This window comes from Sabethes cyaneus, chromosome 1 (genome assembly GCF_943734655.1).
Source record: "Sabethes cyaneus chromosome 1, idSabCyanKW18_F2, whole genome shotgun sequence".
Classification (NCBI taxonomy): Eukaryota; Metazoa; Arthropoda; class Insecta; order Diptera; family Culicidae; genus Sabethes; species Sabethes cyaneus.
The window spans coordinates 61,142,082-61,162,555 of NC_071353.1; the positions used below are offsets into that span (position 1 = coordinate 61,142,082).

The 20,474-nt window shown below is 36.3% G+C and overlaps 1 protein-coding gene across 1 annotated transcript; it reads right to left on the minus strand.

Moving 5' to 3' along the window:
- Positions 1-752: 752 nt before the first annotated feature.
- Positions 753-4,596, minus strand: LOC128732885 (uncharacterized). Its single transcript, XM_053826313.1, has 2 exons — positions 4,184-4,596; positions 753-1,256 (listed from the first exon to the last, which is right to left on the minus strand). The coding sequence occupies exons 1-2, from the start codon at positions 4,578-4,580 to the stop codon at positions 1,210-1,212; spliced, it is 444 nt and encodes a 147-aa protein (XP_053682288.1). The 5' UTR covers positions 4,581-4,596; the 3' UTR covers positions 753-1,209.
- Positions 4,597-20,474: the final 15,878 nt, after the last annotated feature.

Consider the following 20,474-nt stretch of genomic DNA (forward strand, 5'->3'; position numbering starts at 1 on the left):
GAAATGGTGATGGTGATGGAATAGGTTATGGAAATAGGTAGAAGGATGCCTTACAAGAGCATGCACGAAAGAAAAAAATACTAGAATGTAAAACAGATAGAGATAGAAATAGTGTAGATAGAGATAGTGTAGTCTCAAAATGACATTCGACATTCATTTTTTCTTTTTTTCTTGCGTATGACTTTATACGAGGCCATGACGCCTTTTCCAAAAAAAAAATTACATTCATTTTTGTTATGTTTCAGCTAATTTTCGGATCAGTATTACAGCATCAGTCGGTCGGATAAAATTTCGTTTTTAATGTATAAAATATCTTTCATTAAGTATTTTACTCCATAGTTTATTTTTCTATAAAGAAATTCAATTCGTTAAAAATATATATTGTACTCAGTGATTACGATCACCCAGTACCGGACAGCAAAATGCCTTACTTGGTTCAGTCAAACTCTTGAATGAAATTAAGATTCTGAAAATAAAAGAGATTGAGAATAAATGAAACATAACTTATACCAAACTTGTTATCTTAAATATGAAAAAAAAAAACAAGGAAACTGAAACTTTGTTAACACTAAACGGACTTTCGGTAGTTTTCACTATAAAATAAACACGTCGTTCTTCGCTAACGTTCTAAGTTGGAATGCCTGATTTATTCTTAGCTATTCATAGGTTTGCTGAACAGCTACAGTGTGTGTACATTATGTATTTGTTTATATTATGTAATTCCCCCGAAGGGGTTTGGATATTAGGTCGACTGCTATAGATATTTACATCAAAGTATTTTTATGATTGGAAAGGTATATTACAATATCTTCCCTCTTAAGATACTACTTATTAACATTCATTAAACCTATCTAAATACATTCTTATAAACTATACCAATTTGTAATTCTCCGCACTCAGGTATTTTACTTGAAATAAACAAAATTTCTATCGACCTTCTTCTTAAAAACTCTAGAGGATCTTCTTAAATTTTCAGTAGGATGTCTTCCAGAGACTCCTAAATCATTACAATCATTGGAACGAAATACCTTAGGGTGTATTTCACTTCTGACTGGCGGTGGCATCTCGAATGCGGGTGGAAATCCACAGAACAGCTCCTCGTCCTCGGATTCCGCATATCGCCTTTTTGTACCTCGAGTATGCTCCGCCGTCTGTTGGTCCAGCATCTGAAGCGCCACATTACGCCTACGTTCAGATTCCTGTATAAGTCTAATCTGCCCCCTGTGGGCCGAGATCAAGACTGATCCTATCGAGATCTGAAAAACATTCGTAGAAATCCTTTTAATAAATTTTGCCTCTAACCATTTTTGTGTTTCATTTAGTTTAGGATTTCTATAGTAAACCTTGTCTCCTGCGATTAATTTGCTAAACGGATCTGTGGGAGTTTTTTCAAATTGTGTATAATTTTCTTTATTTTCAGCGGAAGCATTTGGAAATATTTTTTCGTGATGTTTATTAGGGTGCGTTAAATCGAGAAGAGTTTTTGGCCTGTAATTTAAAACCCTCTCTGATGGGAAATCTCCCCCTTCTGTCAAACAACTGTTTCGGTAATTAAATAGAAAATAATCCAACTTGTCTTGAATATTTAAATTTCTCATTTCAGGGTCAAGCAAAAGTTTTTTTAGAACATCCTTTGCTACTCTTACAAGACGCTCTGCTTGTCCATTGCTCTGTGGATGGTAAGGTGGACTTTTCATTACCCGGACTCCTTGCCTCTCAAGAAAATGTATAAAATGTTGAGAATTAAAGGGTGGTCCGTTATCGGTTACTACCACGTCTGGAATACCGAAACTTGCGAAGAAATTTTGGAATTTCTTCGTGGTTTTTTCCGCATCCGTGCCATGTTTCATCCAAAATATTTCCAGCCATTTCGAAAAACTGTCGACTATTAATAAAAACGTGTTTCTTTCGTGAAAGAAAAAATCAGCATGCACACGGCTGAACGGTCTAGTAGTTGGGACCCACTCATATGCTATGTTTTTACCTGGTACTACAGCCATTTTTAAGCAAATATCACACTTTTTGACATAACTTTCTATGGCCATATTTATACCAAACCAGTAAACAGATCTTCTTGCTAATTGTTTCATTTTTATGACACCAGCATGGTTTGCATGGAGAAGTTTTAGTATTTTGTGCTGCAGAGACGATGGTATTACTACTCTGTCTTTGAAAACCAAACAACCTTCAACCAATTCCAGTTCTTGATGCTGTGAATAAATGTCCCTTAAACTTTTCTCCAATCGTTCTGGCCAGCCATGTTTAATAAAATATATTATTTGCTGCAAATGACTGTCTTTTTCTGTTTCCTTAGCTATAAAAGAAAAATCTAAGGGAAACTCTGTAGAAAAATTTAAACTGTTTACACTACCCGACTCAATAGCCTTTGAGACTTCAATTTTAAGTGGAAATCTAGAACAGAAATCAGCGTTGCTCATTTTCTCTGATGGTCTATACAAAATGTCGAAGTCGTATATGGATAATTCCATAATATAACGCTGAAGTCTAGTAACAAAAATTGAATTTCGCCCAGTTTTCCCAAGAATTCCCAAAAGAGGCTTATGATCTGTGAAAACTGTAAATTTCTGGCCATATAGAAATTTATGAAACTTTTTTATTGTTGACACAATAGCCAGCGCTTCTAGGTGGAGAATAGGATAAGATTTTTGTGCCGAATTGAGTGAGAAAGAAACAAAACTGATAGGTCTTTCTACACCGTCGACTAAATGGGCTATTACACCTCCCAGACCATAGGAAGAGGCATCAGCGCAAACAATAATCGGTTTCTTAGGATCATACAAGGTTAGAATGTTAGCATTTAGCAACTGTAATTTGCAGCTTTTAAAAGCCTCGTTACATGCAGGGCTCCATACGTACCTAGCCTCTTTCGTTAACAATTTATACAAAGGATTCAAAGTAGAAGATAAATTTGGAAGAAATTTTCCATAGTAATTGATTATACCTAGAAATGCTTTCAGTTGAGTCACGTTTTCAGGTACCTTCGCTTGTTGTATGGTTGCCACTTTATCAGGATTTGGTTTTAATCCTTTCCCAGAAATAATGTGTCCTAAATAGAGGAGTTCGTCGACAAAAAATTTACATTTTTCAAAATTCACCTTTATATTTGCTTTTTTCAATCTGTCCAATACTAAAAGAAGATTTTTATAGCACTCCTCAAAGTTTTTTCCAGCAATTAATACATCGTCCAAATAGCAGAAAACAAACTCCAGTCCCTTTAAAATAGTGTCCATAATTTGCTGGAAAATGGCCGCGCTTGAAGAAGCGCCCTGAGGAAGCCTGTTATAAGTGAAAAGTCCTCTCATTGTATTTATTATCACAAACTTGCGTGATTTCTCTGATAGATTTAATTGTGTATAAGCATTGGACAAATCTAAAGAACAAAAAACTTTGCAATCAGCTAAAGAAGCGAACAAATCCTGGGCTGTAGGCAAAGGGTAAGTATTAGGTATTAGTACTTTGTTTATTGATGCCTTGCAGTCGATAACAAGACGAATGCTATTGTCCTTTTTCATCACAACTACCACCGGTGAAGCCCATAAACTTGCCTTAATAGGCGTAATGATTTTATCTTTTTCCAGGGCTATTAAATAATTGTTCACTTTATCCTTTAAGCGATAAGGTACTTCATAAGCCTTTTTAAAAATGGGAGCATCTTCGCGAAGCACCAAATCAGCTTCAAAACCAATGATGGGAGACGAAATGTTTTTATCAAAAATGATTTTGTAATTGTATTTAATTTCACCTAATGCTTTATCTGCACGACTTGGTAACTGTAGGGAATTGATCAAAAAAACATTGGAGAAACGTTGCCTCCAACCTTCACAAAACACATCGAGCCAATCTCTTCCCATTAAGGGAATGAAACGATGTTCACTATTCAGCACAATGAGCTCCATTTGAGCCTGTTTGTCATTGACCAGAACTCTAACCACGATACTACCTAATATTTTTAAAGTCGATCCGTTAACTACTATAAGCTTCCGTTTAGTCATTTTTAACGAAATATGTGCTAAATATTTAGCATAGTCAAATTTGCTTATAACGGATACAGATGAGCCACTATCAACCTCCATTCTAAGTATTTTATCCTCAATAGTAGTCTCTAGGAAACAAGGTTCGCTAATTTTATTCACCGATTTAATCATAAAGCATGCATAATCACCTGGTGAATCACTGTCGCTGTTGTAATCAATTCGTAGACGCTTAAAATAATCAGGCACGTTACCAGAACCTTGTGTATCTTCGACAAACTTCACCGAACTCCTGCCATTTTGTTGATTTTTCAAGCGATAGCAATTTTTCTGAATATGGCCTTTCAATTTACAGAAGTTACAAATGAAATTTGCATATCTTCCTCTGCTAGACTGCCTACGCTCCGATCGCTCTCTATCATGATCACGGCGGTAGACCTGCCTATCCCTGCTTCTGCTTCTGACACGATTCCTATCATTGCTATATCGAGTATGATATCTTGGCTCTCTATCTCCTAACCTGCTTTGTACGGAAAGGACATTTGCTGTATAATCCGCATTCAAAGCATCAGCACTAGATTCCACCATCTCTGTATTTTTTATCATTCTTTCTGCTACTCGCAGGTTTAAGTCGTCTACCTCTAGCATTTTGTTTTGCAGTTTCTTATCAAAAACACCAAAAAGCAACTGATCCCTAATTGCCGACTCACGAAATGCACCAAAATCACATTGCTCTGCTAAAAGCTTCACCGCCAGAATGAAGTTTTCACCGGATTCCGCCGGGCCTTGTTTCCTATTGCGAAATCTAAGCCTCAAAATCGTATCCGACTCAACTTTGTCAAACCTTTCTTTCAGTTTCTTTGTTATTGCTTCATAACTGAGAGTTTTTAAATCTGTACCCGGATATAGCAATTTCAATTCCTCAAATATGTGCATACCGGAAAAACTCATAAAGATATCCTTTTTTTTATCATCTGCAATATTGTTGCAGGAAAAAAAATATTCAAGGCGCTCCACATAATTGGAGAAAGACGTGCCCATGACGTAAGGGTCAATGCTTCCCATTAGCGCCATGCCTGCACCAGATCGATATAATGAAATGCAATATTTAAGCACAAATAAAAGAAAGAAAAAAACTCACGTACCTTAAATTTTGCTAAAATCCGATAGATAGACAGTCGCTGAAAGCGCAGAGCTGTTTTTTTCCGGTACCGGTCCAATCAATCCAGTGAGAAAAATCCAAAATTTCCAAAAAAAGTCCTAAAAACTCCGAACGATGATGTTCCGTTTGGTCCGAATCTATCCTACAGTATTTGCTTTAGCATGCTATTATTTAGCCGATGCTATTAAATAAGCGTCGCTAGCGACCGGCTAGTTATCAAAAAAAGAAAATAGAACACAAAAGAAACAATTAGTTCAATGCTTAGATTGTGTAACTAAACAATTTCTATTATGCTTTCTCCTTATACAAAACGTTCCACTTTCTAAAGCTTTCTTTGTTCAATAAACTTACCTGTTGAATAGAAAACAATTCCACCCCAAACGTCGAACAAAACCCTGTCCGGAAAAACACGGGAAAAGCTTTTCCCCAAACTGCTGCGCCACTGCGAAATCAATAAAAAAAACTTGCCCCGGTACACGTCTGTGTAGCAAGAAAACTTTCGCACCAATACTGAACACACGCGAAACCAGATTTTCTCGTCGCCACTGAAACTTTGTTAACACTAAACGGACTTTCGGTAGTTTTCACTATAAAATAAACACGTCGTTCTTCGCTAACGTTCTAAGTTGGAATGCCTGATTTATTCTTAGCTATTCATGGGTTTGCTGAACAGCTACAGTGTGTGTACATTATGTATTTGTTTATATTATGTAATTCCCCCGAAGGGGTTTGGATATTAGGTCGACTGCTATAGATATTTACATCAAAGTATTTTTATGATTGGAAAGGTATATTACAGAAACCAGTTAATTATCAATTTTTCGAAGAAAATAGAGAGCTTCGATGAGTTGATATTCATGGCAATTTTTCAAACATCTTTAGTCAACAAGTATGCAAGTAAGAGAAGATTTTAAACATTTTGACATGTATTTTTCGGAAATATAGGCCTTGAATAGGTATATTTCATCATGAAATTTTTATGACGTCTTTTAAGTGTGCGGTACTGGGATACACAATTTTTAAGTAATTATTTTTATCGATTTCTCATTAGGTTTCTATACTGGTTTATTAGTGATGCAAGTACGTGTAATCTCTTTTTATTGGAAAACTAGCTGACCCGACAAACTTCGTATTGCCACAAATTAACCTGTGTTGTACATAAATCATGAATCTCGGATGATCTTTGTCACTTCTCGAGTTTTGCAAGCCCCCCAGTGGGCGGCGCTTCCGACGGCGGGTCACCGGCAACATTCGCGACCGGCTCGTCCTGAATGATCTAGTGTTACTATAGATAGTTTTTGTGGTCAAGACTCAAGACATTCAAGACTCAAAAATCTCCTACATGCTAAATTTGGTTCCATTTGCTTGATTAGTACTCAAATTATAAGGAAATTTGTATTTCATTTGTATGGGAGCCCACCCTCTTAAAAGGGAAAGGGGTCGTAATACACCACAGAAAAAAAATTCTGCCATCTAAAACTCTCACATGCCAAATATGGTTCCATTTGCTTGATTAGTTCTCGAATTATGAGGAAATTTGTATTTCATTTGTGTAGAAGCCCCCCCTCTTGAAGTGTGGAAGGATCCTAATTCACCGTAGAAAATATTTTTGCCTCCAAAAACCTCCACATGCCGAATTTGGTTCTATTTGCTTGATTAGTTCTCGAGTTATGGGGAAATTTGTATTTCATTTGTATTGGAGCCCCCCCTCCTAATGTGGGAAGAGGTCCTAATTCATCACAGAAAAAATTCTTGCCTCCAAAAACACCTACACGCCAAATTTGGTTCCATTTGCTGGATTAGCTCTCGAGTTATAAGGAAATTTGTATTTCGTTTGTATAGGAGCCCCCCCCCTCTTAAAGTGGGGAGGGGTCCCAATTCATCATAGAAAAAAATGTTGTCTTCAAAAACACACACATGCCAAATTTGGTTCCATTTGCTTGATTAGTTCTCGAGTTATGAGGAAATTGGTATTTCATTTGTACAGGAGCCCCCCCTCTTAAAGTGAGGAGGGGTCGTAATTCAACATAGAAAATTTTCTTGCCCTCGAAAACCTTCACATGCCAAATTTGGTTCCATTTGCTTGATTAGTTCTCGAGTTATGAGGAAATTTGTATGGAAACCCCCCCTCTTAAAGGGGAGAGGAGTTATAATTCCCCTTATAAAGAGGGGAGGGGTCTCAAATTACCCTAGAATAAATTCTTGTCACCGAAAACACCCACATGCCAAATTTGGTTCTATTTGCTTGATTAGTTCTCGAGTTATGCAGAAATTTGTGTTTCATTTGTATGGGAGCCCCCCCTCTTAGTGGGGGGAGGGGTCTCTAACCATCACTAAAACCTTTCCTGGCCCCAAAAACCTCTACATGCAAATTTTCACGCCGATTGGTTCAGTAGTTTTTGATTCTATAAGGAACACAGGACAGACAGACAGACAGACAGACAGACAGACAGACAGACAGACAGAAATCCTTCTTTATAGGTATAGATAATCTTCTGAATTATTCTTCCAGTGAAGTAAAACCAAAGTTATGCTAAGTGTTGATTTTATATATGTCAAAATTCTTAGATGTCCGGTACTGGGGGATTTCCCCCTATACTGCGTCATATGAAAAGAAGCAAAGTAATAAAACTTATTAAAACAATCAAAAGATAAATTACACAACCCTGTTTCCACTTCATTCAACACAGAGTTGTACTGGATTCAAATGTCATTTAGGACGTGCGTCGTTGCCGAGTAGACGTCGAAAAGATACATGCAAACGCATAAAATCCACACCAAATGAATAGTCGTCACTTCTCGATGATACTCCACGTGCAAATATATCATCACCACAATATCGCAGACTACTCTGCCTCAAGACATTGCCCGTAACAATTTTGATATTACTTCTTCAATTATCTTAATTCTCTATTTGAAAATATTTTCTCTCAGTCTCCATCATTTGCTCACATATGATGTCAATGCTAAATATATAGGTAGGTCAATATTCGCTGCATTTACTATACCTTACAGATTTATCTTCGAGTAATATCTGCTATACACATAAAGGCACACAGCAGAAGCCAGTCTAGGACTCGTTTGAGTGCCGCCTCTGCCACACTAAACTCCTGTTTGTTTTTTCCAGTTTAAGGTAGAATAATCTAGCTATAATGATAGCAGTGGCTGAAAGTTCCAACTTAGCCCTGCACGCAGCGCCAAGTGAGTGAGTAACGAATATGTACCATTCAATTTAGCAGCAAATATTATCATTTGCGGATCTTCTATGAATTACTCAAAAACATCATACCATAATAAATTGAAGTTCATTCGTTTAAACAACTGCAATCATGACAATTTAATACATTCAATTACAATCAGTATATACAGTGGTATTCCGATTATATCTACACCTGGTTTAATCTACACCCGATTTTAGGTACCCCCGATTTTGTCTACCATTTTGACCCGTTTTTATCTACCTTTTTTTTAAATTGTCATTTCAACCATGCGGCATGAAAATTTGGAAGATTTCATGAATCTATGCATAACAAAGAATATTTCTTTGTATTTTATAGTTGACTATATGGCATCTGTGGTATGTCATTATACACAGAATGGGTATAATAATGCTGAAATCAAATACACTAAGTAACTACCATTTATTTTGTAACGCATATTTTTAACATTTTATAATGATCCTTTATGAGATTTTTCTATACCGTAACACTAACGGGCACACCCCGTCTCCTGTAGGAACGATAGTTATCATCTTTCTTTCCTTAAAAATTCTCATCTTTTGAACCATTGAGTCGATTTTAATGATTTTGTTACCAAATAAAAGGTATTTCAATGAGCTTTTCAGAAAAAAACAATAAACTGCCGTTCAAAGTTTTTTATGATTGCAAAAACATTTTTGTAGGAGCTTTAAAACTCTTAAAATCACTTAAAACATTTACAATATTCGTTTTTTTTATTTTATTTATTGACAATGAGAGATTCTCTTCGTGTCTCCACTTTTTTTATGGCGATACTAATGCACGTTAACATGAATCGTTTACTGGAGTCACTAGCTAGCTAAAATTTTCTTTTCAGTGCATTAGTATCGCTGTAAAACGCGGAAAAGAGGAGACACGAAGAGAATCTCTGAGAGTACCCGAGTTATGTGACATTTTTAGCTTTTGAGGCACTGTTTTTTGAGAAATAAAGCTGCGAAAATGTAATGGACTCGCATGGCGTTTTATTTTAGAGGCGCATTTCTTTATCAAAAAACCCCTTCTATTACAGGTAAAAACAAAAACCATGCACCTCCATTGTATTCTCGACACTTTATGAAAACTTAGAGTTTCTTTGGTCTACACACCATGGAAACACAAAAAGAGAAAGTTTTCAATGTTTTTACGATAATAAAAAAAACTTCGGGTTTCAGCCTAATATTTTTTCTGAAAAGCTCATTAAATTTGATATTAACATCATTTAAATCGGTTCAATGGATTAAAAGTTATGAATTTCTAAAGAAAGAAAGGTGGAAAAATGGTATCTTTTGGAACAACACTGACTCAAAAAAGAGAACCCTAAGTGCCAAATAAAAATGCGGATCAAAAATTAACTGCAAAGAAATAAGTACACCAAATTTGAATCAAATCGGAGCAATTTTGAATTTCGATATGTCTTTTATCATAATATTGCTGAGTTGACATGCATTATGGCTAATGCTTGATATGAATAAAATAGGCCCTATGCATAAAATTACGCTGAAATCTATACCTATAAAAAAGGATTTCTGTCTGTCTGTCTGTCCCTATGTTCCTTTTAGAATCGAAAACTACTGAACCGATCGGCATGAAAATTTGCATGTAAGGGTTTTTGGGGCTACGGAAGGTTCTCTCTACGGCAAAGTCCCCTCCCCCCATTAAGAGGGGGGGCTCCCATACAAATCTATGCCTAAAAAATGGATTTCTGTCTGCTTTATGTTCCTTATAGAATCGAAAACTATTGAACCGATCGGAGTGAAAATTTGCATGTAGGGGTTTTTGGTGCCAGGGAAGGTTCTTATGATGGTTAGAGATCCCTCCCCCCACTGTCTGCCCGAATGTTCCCCATAGAATCGAAAACTATTGAACCGATCGGCGTGCAAATTTGCATATAGGGGGTTTTGGGGCCAGAGAAGGTTCTTATGACGGTTAGAGACCCCTCCTCCCACTAAGAGGGGAGGCTCCCATACAAATGAAACACAAATTTCTGCATGACTCGAGAATTAATCAAGCAAATGGAACAAAATTTTACATGTGGGTGTTTTTGGAGACAAGAATTTTTTCTATGGTGAATTGAGACCCCTCCCCACTTTAGGAGGGGGGGCTCCTACACAAATGAAATTCAAATTTCCTCATAACTCGAAAACTAATTAATCCAATGGAACCATATGAGGCATGTGGGTGTTTTTGGAGGCATGAATTTTTTCTATGATGAATTAAGACCCCTTACCTTTTTAGGAGGGGGGGGGCTCCCATACAAATGAAATACAAATTTCCTTATAACTCGAGAACTAATCAAGCAAATTGAACCAAATTTGACGTGGGTGTTTTTGGGGACAAGAATTTTTCTATGGTGAATTGAAACCTTTCCCTACTTTAGGAAAGGGGGCTCCTATACAAATGAAATACAAATTTCCTCATAACTCGAGAATCAATTAAACAAATGGAACCATATTTGGCATGTGGGTGTTTTTGGAGGCATGAAATTTTTTTATGATGAATTAGGACCCCTTACCTTTTTAGGAGGGGGGGGCTCCCATACAAATGAAATACAAATTTCCTCATAACTCGAGTACTAATCAAGCAAATGGAACCAAATTTGACATGTGGGTGTTTTTGGAGACAAGAATTTTTCTATGGTGAATTGAAACCTCTCCCCACTTCAGGAGGGGAAGCTCCTATACAAATGAAATACAAATTTCCTCGTGACTCGAGAGTCAATTAATCAAATGGAACCATATTTGGTATGTGGGTGTTTTTGGAGGCATGAAATTTTTCTATGATGAATTAGGACCCCTCTCCCTTTTTAGGGGGGGGCCCCCATACAAATGAAATACAAATTTCCTCATAACTCGAGAACTAATCAAGCAAATGGAACCAAATTTGGCAAGTGGGGGATTTTGGAGGCAGGATTTTTTTAATGATGGTTTGAAACACCTCACCCCTGCACTATGGGGCAGAACCCGAAAAAGCTCGGACAAAACCTCAAAATTTTTATTTGAGATATTCTATCAAACTTAATATTCTACGTATAGTAGACACATAATCTATAAGAAATATACATAAATTGTTTTAATAAGTAGTTTTTCAATAGGCATTAAAGAAGGTGAAACACAGTGTAAAAAAATTTTGGAAAATGAAAAAATAAATATCATTTAATCTTTTAGTATCTGGCTACCATGCTGCTTAAAATTCTATACTTTTAAAGGACAATTCACATTAAAGGGATTATAAACTAATAGTTTAGGTGATATTAAGACAGATTTTTTACTAGTAGGCTTTGTTCTGACGAAGTGTTTTAGAACAAAATATTTGTTATTTTTGTCAATTTTCAATAGCGTGTAGAAAAAGATTTCCACAGATTTCCGCTCTGTCACTACCATAAAATCAACATTCAGGGTGTTAACTAGTAACAAGCAAAAAATTAGCTGCTACTAGTTGCGATGTTCGGAGATATTCAAGTTTTTCGAATGCATGTTTTCCGGCATTTTAGGCTACAAATTAGTAAATGCGCGCGCCAGTACGAAGTTCATTCCTGCTGTACGTTAAATAGTCATGCTTGTGTATGTAAGACATAGCATTATTATCGTTATGAGATACATCGGAGTCGATAAGGGGAATTCAGGACATTGTAAAGGCGACTACTTAACAGCTTTTTCCCAATTAGCTCTGTTTCAAGTCAAGTTGGCAGTAGAATATGTTCGATTAGACTTTCAGCTCGATTCAACTAGCCTCCATTTTGTTTATTTAGAGTCGAACATGTTGATACGTGTTTGCAGGATAAACAGATTGCTATACTCTGTCAGTTACTCGTTATTTTTTGTGCCTTCTGCCAGGATTTGGCTGAGACCGATGACAGCCTATCTCGCCACTCATATCCTTTTGCTGCGTATGGCCAAACTAATGAATTAAAAAAATTACATGAATGCACTAAAGCAGATAGTAGGGTAAGTTAACCTATATAGTAAACCCTCTACCTGTAATGGACACTCGGATAAAATTTCGGTATTTATTAGCTTATACTTCTTATTTCTGAGGATATATAACATGAAACAGACCGTACTAAACATAACACACATTTGAGTTGATAAAATTTTAGCTGCATTTCATTATTAATGCTTTAAAATTGACGTTTTCAACAAGTGGGTCCATTATATACAATGCAAAAAATGTCGCCATTACCGGACTCTCTCCATGCAAAATACACTAAAATTCCTATAATGGACCCGGTCGTTATTCTATTGTAAACCGCAAGGGTCCATGAAAGGAAAATAGACATTCCAATCTGTTTTAAAAAATCTGTAAAATATAGATTTGCATCAGAAATTGATATATTTAGGCTTATTCGAAAGTTACTAATATTGTAAGTGCCATTGGTTGGGTGTTTAGCGTAACGAGTTCAAAATAATGTATAGAAAGGTCCACAAATGGTTGATTTACCCTATACCAGAATAATAATACTAAATTACTCTTGATATACAGATTGTGATAATTTGTATAGGAGGTCGTCAGACTACCAATTTCGACTACTTAAAAAATGTGTTTGAGTATTTAAAATATTTATAACTTGATTCCCGTAAGTCCTACAATTTTGGTATGTTCAGTAACTTTACGTAACTTTACAAGACAAACAACTTTTCTGAAGACACAATATTTCTAAAGTCATTATTTAAAAAGTTAGATCTCAACGCCATCTATAGGAATAAAAATAGAACTACTTAAAATTTACAGAAAGATGCGCAATTTTATTACAAACAATGTTGCTGAAGACAATAAAGCTTTACGAAGCATATAAAGAAGTTATGAGGTTTTGTCCGAGCGCGGGACCAATCTGCCCCACTGTGCCCTGTGGTAGGGGGATAAGGACTATCATACAAATAAAACAGAAATTTTTGCGTTACTCAAAAAATAATCGAGCTCGAGAAATTTTAGACTTTTTCATAAAACATTAATCAATAACAAGACCTCCAAAAACTATCAATAGTAACATTAGATAATTCAGCGCGAGACGGCCACAGGCTGCGAATGTTGCCGGCGACCTGCCCTCAGATTCGCCGGCCACTGCGGGGAGACAGCCCCCCGAAGAGATCACCTCTATCTAGGTTTATTTATTTTCCTAGATCTACTGACCTCTATTACTTTCCTTCAGTTGGGTCACCCCTGCGAAATGGTACTTTCTACGAAAAGATTTTCCGTGAAATGGTACATCCCGCGTAAGGTTTTTCGCGAAATGGTATTCTGCGAAATTCTATATTCCGCGTTATGGTCAACCGAGAATTGATGTTCCGCAAAATGATATTCGGTGAAATGGTTTGTAATGATGGCGAATATTTAAATGCTATCCGTTTTATTTTACCAGACTAAGTACTGGGGGGAGTTGTTTTCTACTTTACTGTGAGGAAAATTTGTATATTAAAACACCCATGAACTTCCCAGAAACTTGCAAAACTCGAGATTGTGAGAAAGGTCATCCGAGATTCACGATTTATGTACAACACAGTTTAATTTGTGGCAATGCGAAGTTTGTCGGGTCAGCTAATAATACATAATTGAAGAAAATGATCAATTTACACTATATTTTGTTCTTTTTTCATATTTTCACATGAAACTTCATATTTCATATGTTCATATTTAGAGCAATTTATTTTTCCCCAAATTTATCTTTTTTCCAAATATATCTACCAAAAATTTTCGAATGGGTAGGAAAAATCGGTAAACCACTGTATTTATATACATTCAATGTCGATATATCTATTCCTATAAAAATGGATTTCTCTCTGTCTGTCTGTCCGTATGTTCCTTGCAGAATCGAAAACTACTGAACCGATCGGCGTGAAAATTTGCATGTAGGGGTTTTTGGGACTAGGGAAGGTTCTTTCGATGGCAAAAAACCCCTCCCACCACTAAGAGGGGGGGCTTCCATACAAATCTGTACCTATAAAAAAGGATATCTGTCTGTCTGTCCCTATGTTCCTTATAGAATCGAAAACTACTGAACCGATCGGAGTGAAAACTTGCATGTAGGGGTTTTCGGACCAGGGAAGGTTCTCTCGATGGCAAAAGACCCCTCCCCCTACTAAGAGGGGGGGCTCCCATACAAATGAAACACAAATTTCTGCATAACTCGAGAACTAATAAAGCAAATGGAACAAAATTTTACATGTGGGTGTTTTAGACACAAGAATTTTTTCTATGGTGAATTGAGACTCCTCTCCACTTTAGGAGGGGGGGCTCCCATACAAATTAAATACAAATTTCCTTAACTCGAAAACTAATTAATCAAATGGAACCAAATTTAGCATGTGGGTGTTTTGCAGGCAATTTATTTTTCTATGGTGAATTGAGACCCCTCCCCTCTTTAGGAGGCGAATAATGACCCTTCTCCCTTTTAAGAGGGAAGGCTTCCATTTAAATAAAATACAAATTTCCTCATAACTCGAGAACTAATCAAGCAAATAGAACAAAATTTGACATGTGGGTGTTTCTGGAGACAAGAATGTTTTCTATGGTAAATTGAAATCTCTCCCCGCTTCAGGAGGGGGGGCTCCTAAACAAACCAAATACAAATTTCCTCATAACTCGAGAACTAATTAAATAAATGGAACCATATTTGGCATGTGGGTATTTTTGAAGGCATGAATTTTTTCTATGATGAATTAGGACCCCTTACCTTTTAAGGAGGGGGGGGGGGGCTCTCATACAAATGAAAACTCGAGAAATAATCAAGCAAATGAAACGAAATTTGGCATGTGGGGGTTTTTGGAGGCAGGAATTTTTTTAATGATGCTTTGAGACCCCTCATCCCAGTGGTAGGGGGATAAGGACTCTCATACAAATAAAACAGAAGTTTTTGCGTAACTCAAAAACTAGTCGAACTCGAGAAATTTTAGACTTTTTCATAAAACATTAATCAATAACAAGACCACCAAAAACTATCAATAGTAACATTAGATATTTTAGCGCGAGACCGCGCCACAGGCCGCGAGTGTTGCCGGCGACCTGCCGTCGGAAGCGCCGGCCACTGCGGGAGCAGCCCCCCGTAGAGATCACCTCTATCTAGGTTTATTTATTTTCCTAGATCTACTGACCTCTATTACATTCCTTCAGTTGGGTCACCCCTGCGAAATTGTACTTTCTACGAAAAGATTATCCGTGAAATGGTACATCCCGCGAAATGGTATTCTGCGAAACTCTATATTCCACGTTATGGTCAACCGAGAATTGGTGTTCCGCAAAATGGTATTCGGCGAAATGGTTTGTAATGATGGCGAATATTTATATGCTATCCGCTATATGCTATAAATATATCAGGCTGAGCAATGGGGGGAGTTGTTTTCTACTTTACTGTGTGGAAAATTTGTATATTAAAACATCCATGAACTCCCAAGAAACTTGCAAAACTCAAGATTGTGACAAAGGTCATCCGAGATTCACGATTTATATACAACACAGTGGTGGCAATACGAAGTTTGTCGGGTCAGCTAGTAGGTAATAAAACTTAAACAAAACTTGAAAGATTTCCAACCTACAATGGGTTTCCATATCTATAATAATCACAACCAACCCAGTAAACCATTTGGTTTGTATATCTCGATTGCAACTGAGAAATACGACATCATATCTAAACGAAAAAGTAATATTTCACGTCAGATAAGAGCATGTACCAATATATGTACCAAGGTGGAGGCAATATACGTGCGAAAACTTTGACGATTATTTTTAATTCTATCATGCATTTTATACAGCGGTTTTTATAGCACGCAACTTAATACTCCTGAATATATGATTAAGATATTGCAGGTTGCAGTGAAAGGACTAAATGCACAGCAACTGCAGGGAAACAGCCAAAGATCTACAATCAGTGTTGCGTTCTAAATGAAACCATTGCAGTGCTTCGTAGTAGAGAAAATTATCAGTCGTTATTCTTCTTCAAACAATATCAATCAAATTGTTTTCTATGCTTTTCAGAATAATTTTAACAAAAATTGTGTAATAAAATCTAAAAACATCACATGTTATGCTGCAAGCCTGTTTGTTACATTAATGCAACTTTCTATTCCAAAGTTTTTCGAAAGTTTAGCATCACTGGATATGAGTGCAGCAGCTCTGACTGCTTTTGATAAACAAACATAGTGGCACCGAACTTTCGTAACGCGAATTTTTCTGCTGTTAAATTTAGGTCACTTCGCACTATTTGTCGAACTATTTGCAGTTGTATATTTTGAAATAACCATCAAACGACCCCGAAACGTATCTATTATCTCACTTTTCTTCTGCATCTACTGTTTTGGTAATCACCAATTTGACGGCTCGCAAAGATTTGACATGAATCAATGACAGCTCGCTGCTGGGATTTTACTTGCATTTTGCCTGCAAGTTCTTTGTATTTCGCGTTTTTGATGCAATCTGCAATATAACTAAATATTGCAAACATCTATGATGCTTTATAATTCACAATCATGAGTTGTATATAAGGACATGCACGACTGAAAAACAATTTATTGTTCACTTTGTTTTGACATACTCTAATCATTATATAAGTCCAATTTAAAATTGACATGAAAACGATTTAATGTGAACTTCTATTAGGATCTTGTGTTATCTGGGAAACTTTCTTCACCTCATTGATAATACAATATAATGTGCTACCTGTTCTGTGATATAAAATTGTAAAAGAATCACGAATATCGATATAATTAGAATTATTTCACGCCACTTTTTTACAGTGTCTCAGTTACTAAGCGTTCTGATAATACCTTGCAGCATCACCCGCCACACGAACAATTATCAGCGTGAATACATAGAGATATATGGGTTGGTAAAGCGACCCGTCATTAATGATGTTGATCAGCAAGATTGGAACCTAATAAAAACGTTTATGCTGATTCATGGTGCACAGAGTATGCACTGTTCAACCTCGGACTACAAGAAACACATACAAGGAATTGATTGCCTGGAAAATCCAGACATAACCGGAACGTAATCATGGACAATTTGTAAGAAGAACAAGCTGGTAAAAATTAAAGGGTTCTCGTTAGTGGAATGAAAAAGGAAACGACTGCTTCGAGTATCAAAAACCTTCATCCAGACATCTGGATTAATTTCCTGGTTCACTTATCAATTCACCATCAAAGCATATGTTTGTTATTTATTTTTGTAAATTATAGAAAGCTCCTTTTTCCTATTTATGACTTGTAAAGGCATAATTACATGGATTGCTAAGTCGTTTTTTGGTGAATTTCGAATGAAGCTGCGTTTTCGCAACAAAATGACGAAATATTTTTCAACCGTTCAGCCATAGTTCAAAAAACAAATTACAATCCAAGCAAGATGCGCAAAGTAGATACTTTTACCTATAAAATGTTGATTACTTTTACTTTTAGTTACTCACATTAGTAACAACTTACTTATACTTACTCAGCAATTTCATGAAAAAAGGATCTATCCAAATTTATAGGTGCTCCTATTTTGTTCAAATTTTATACACTTTTTAAATTTCCGAAAACTTTACCGATATAAACCAACGCACAACGCAACGTTAACCAACAGATGAAGTATGTTCCGAAGACGTATCGATTTCTATCTCAAATAGTAAGTAAGACCGTATATCAAAGATTCCTTTCACCACTAGGTGGATTAAATCAGGTTTTTAATAGTAAAGTTACTTTAAAAACAGCGGCAACAACACCACCATCCACCATTTTTTCTAGATTTGATTACTGACCACCCACTTTTTACAATGATTCCAAGAAATTGCATATTGCCAACTACAAATGGACTGCACAAAAGTTTTACACTACTCGTTCAATGATATCAAAATATATTCTGCTTATATGTGTTCTCTCCTCTTCCAACGGATTAGGCCTGTCCGTTCTATCTTCATTTTTATGAGGCATCATCATGCTAACTAAATCAGTCTATGATTGCCATCAAGTAACGCTTTGTGGCCCACAAGCAACCGCTATAGTTCTCATATTAGCCAGCAGGGCAACCGGCTATCAGCAGTTTGAAACTGCCCTGAACCTGTTTCAAAAAATAACCGAATCCAAATAGGAATCTGTTGTTTTCGGTTTATTGGATTGAGATAGTAAATAAAATATCCGCGTGACTAACGAATTACAGGTATGGATACAAATTACAACGGACACATGATTGTGGGTATAGTTATGACTTATGCGGAAAATTTTTAACGTGTCCGGGGTTTGCCAAACAGCTACTTTACGAGAATGGCACTACAAAGCTGAGAGCCGCTAAAATTCAATAATTGTTAGAAAACAATAGTTCATTCAATAATTGTTGGAGAACAATAGTTCAGAATTTTCAAATTAATTACTATGAACAAATTTCAGCATTTTTCAAACGAAAAAATCGTCAATTCTCCAAGTTTGTTTGAAATCATGCTAAGTTATTTTATATAATCTCGTTAAAAAAGTCTTCCTATTCAACAATAAAATAAAACATAAACGAATAAGTTTTGCATGATTGCTGATAAATTAGATATAAACACAGGCTGATACGACACACTACGCATAACGAATCACCTACCGGGCGACCAATTGAATATTATGTAATACTAAACCGTGACGCATGCCTTTAACCGCGAGCGCAAAATAGAGTCTTCCATCACACCACTGGGCTAGAAACATAGTCACATAATATTTATTTTCATCGGTCATTTCAGCTACCGTGTGCCAAGTTGGTGAAGTATGCTTACACGAATAGTTCGTTGATAACGATATGGTTGTTTCAGCGTTTTCTTATGATATGGTTTATGTCAACAATTTTCACGACAGTACATCGAATAGCCTCTCAGTTGGCAGCAAGGTACGACGCTGGTATTACAAGCCAGCCGTCGTGTGTTCAAATCTCGACAAGAGAGGCCGTTAAAGATAATAACACTAGTCCCGCAATTGTCCCATACTCTAACAGCTGGCCTGTTAGATGTTAGGTTTCGAAATTGGATTGTAGCACACAGAGCTGCTTTGCATAATTATCCCGTTCGTTCATCATCAATTCTTAAACTCTTTCATAACGTTTGTTACATGTTATTGTACGTTTTTTTAAAGGTTTTGACGTAGGACTACGTCTTTGTTTACTATACTGGGACTGGGTAGCACTTAAAATAGCAAACAAAAATAGAAGTGTCACGTTTGAATGAAAAATTTCAAATGCTAAAAACTACTAAACTACTAAACGAAACTGAACAATTTATTTGTCGTTAGATAGATAAAAAGACCAGCAATTTTTTAGGGGGATAAGAGATCAATTTTAAGGGGAGTTTAAGAGGGGGCGGGGCTCCTATACAAATGAAACAAAAATTTCCTCGAAACTCGAGAACTAATCAAGCAAATGGAACCAAATTTAGCATGTGGGGGTTTCAGAAGGCAAGAATTTTTTCTATAGTAAATTAAAACCCCTCTCCTCTTTAGGAGGGGGGCCCCATACAAATAATATTCAAATTTCCTCATAACTCGAGAACTATTCGAGTAAAAGGAACCAAAATTGGCTTGTGGGGGTTTTTGGAGATTAGATGTTTTTCTAAGGTGTACTGAGACCCCTTCTTCTTCTAAGAAGGGGGGCTCCCATACAAATGAAATACAAATTTCCTCATAACTCTAGAACTAATCAAAATTTGACATGTGGGGTTTTTTTGGAGGCATGAATTTATTTTGAATTTATTTACTTTATGATGCTTTGAGACCCCTCACCCCTGTGGTAGGAGGATAATTCATTACCATTTCAACCTTTATGATGCACACAAGTGATTTAAAAAAAATTCTATGGCTCAAAAGTTGCAGGCATTGTACTTATGAACCCTCGTCCACATATTTTCAAAGCCACCATTGCATTAAATGAAGAATTAAATCTAAATATTTCGCTCTTCTCTTTTAAACATTCACTTAAACAATGGCACTATCAGATTCTTATAAACATACACATGCCAGAAATGCAGTTTACATTAGTTTTGATATGATGATCTGATATAGTCCTACGTCACCCTTTCGTTCAACCCTTAGGGCTGTATACCTTGTAGTTTTTTACATGTAAATAACGAAGCGGGTGAAGCATTTCACAAATTGCCTTAAG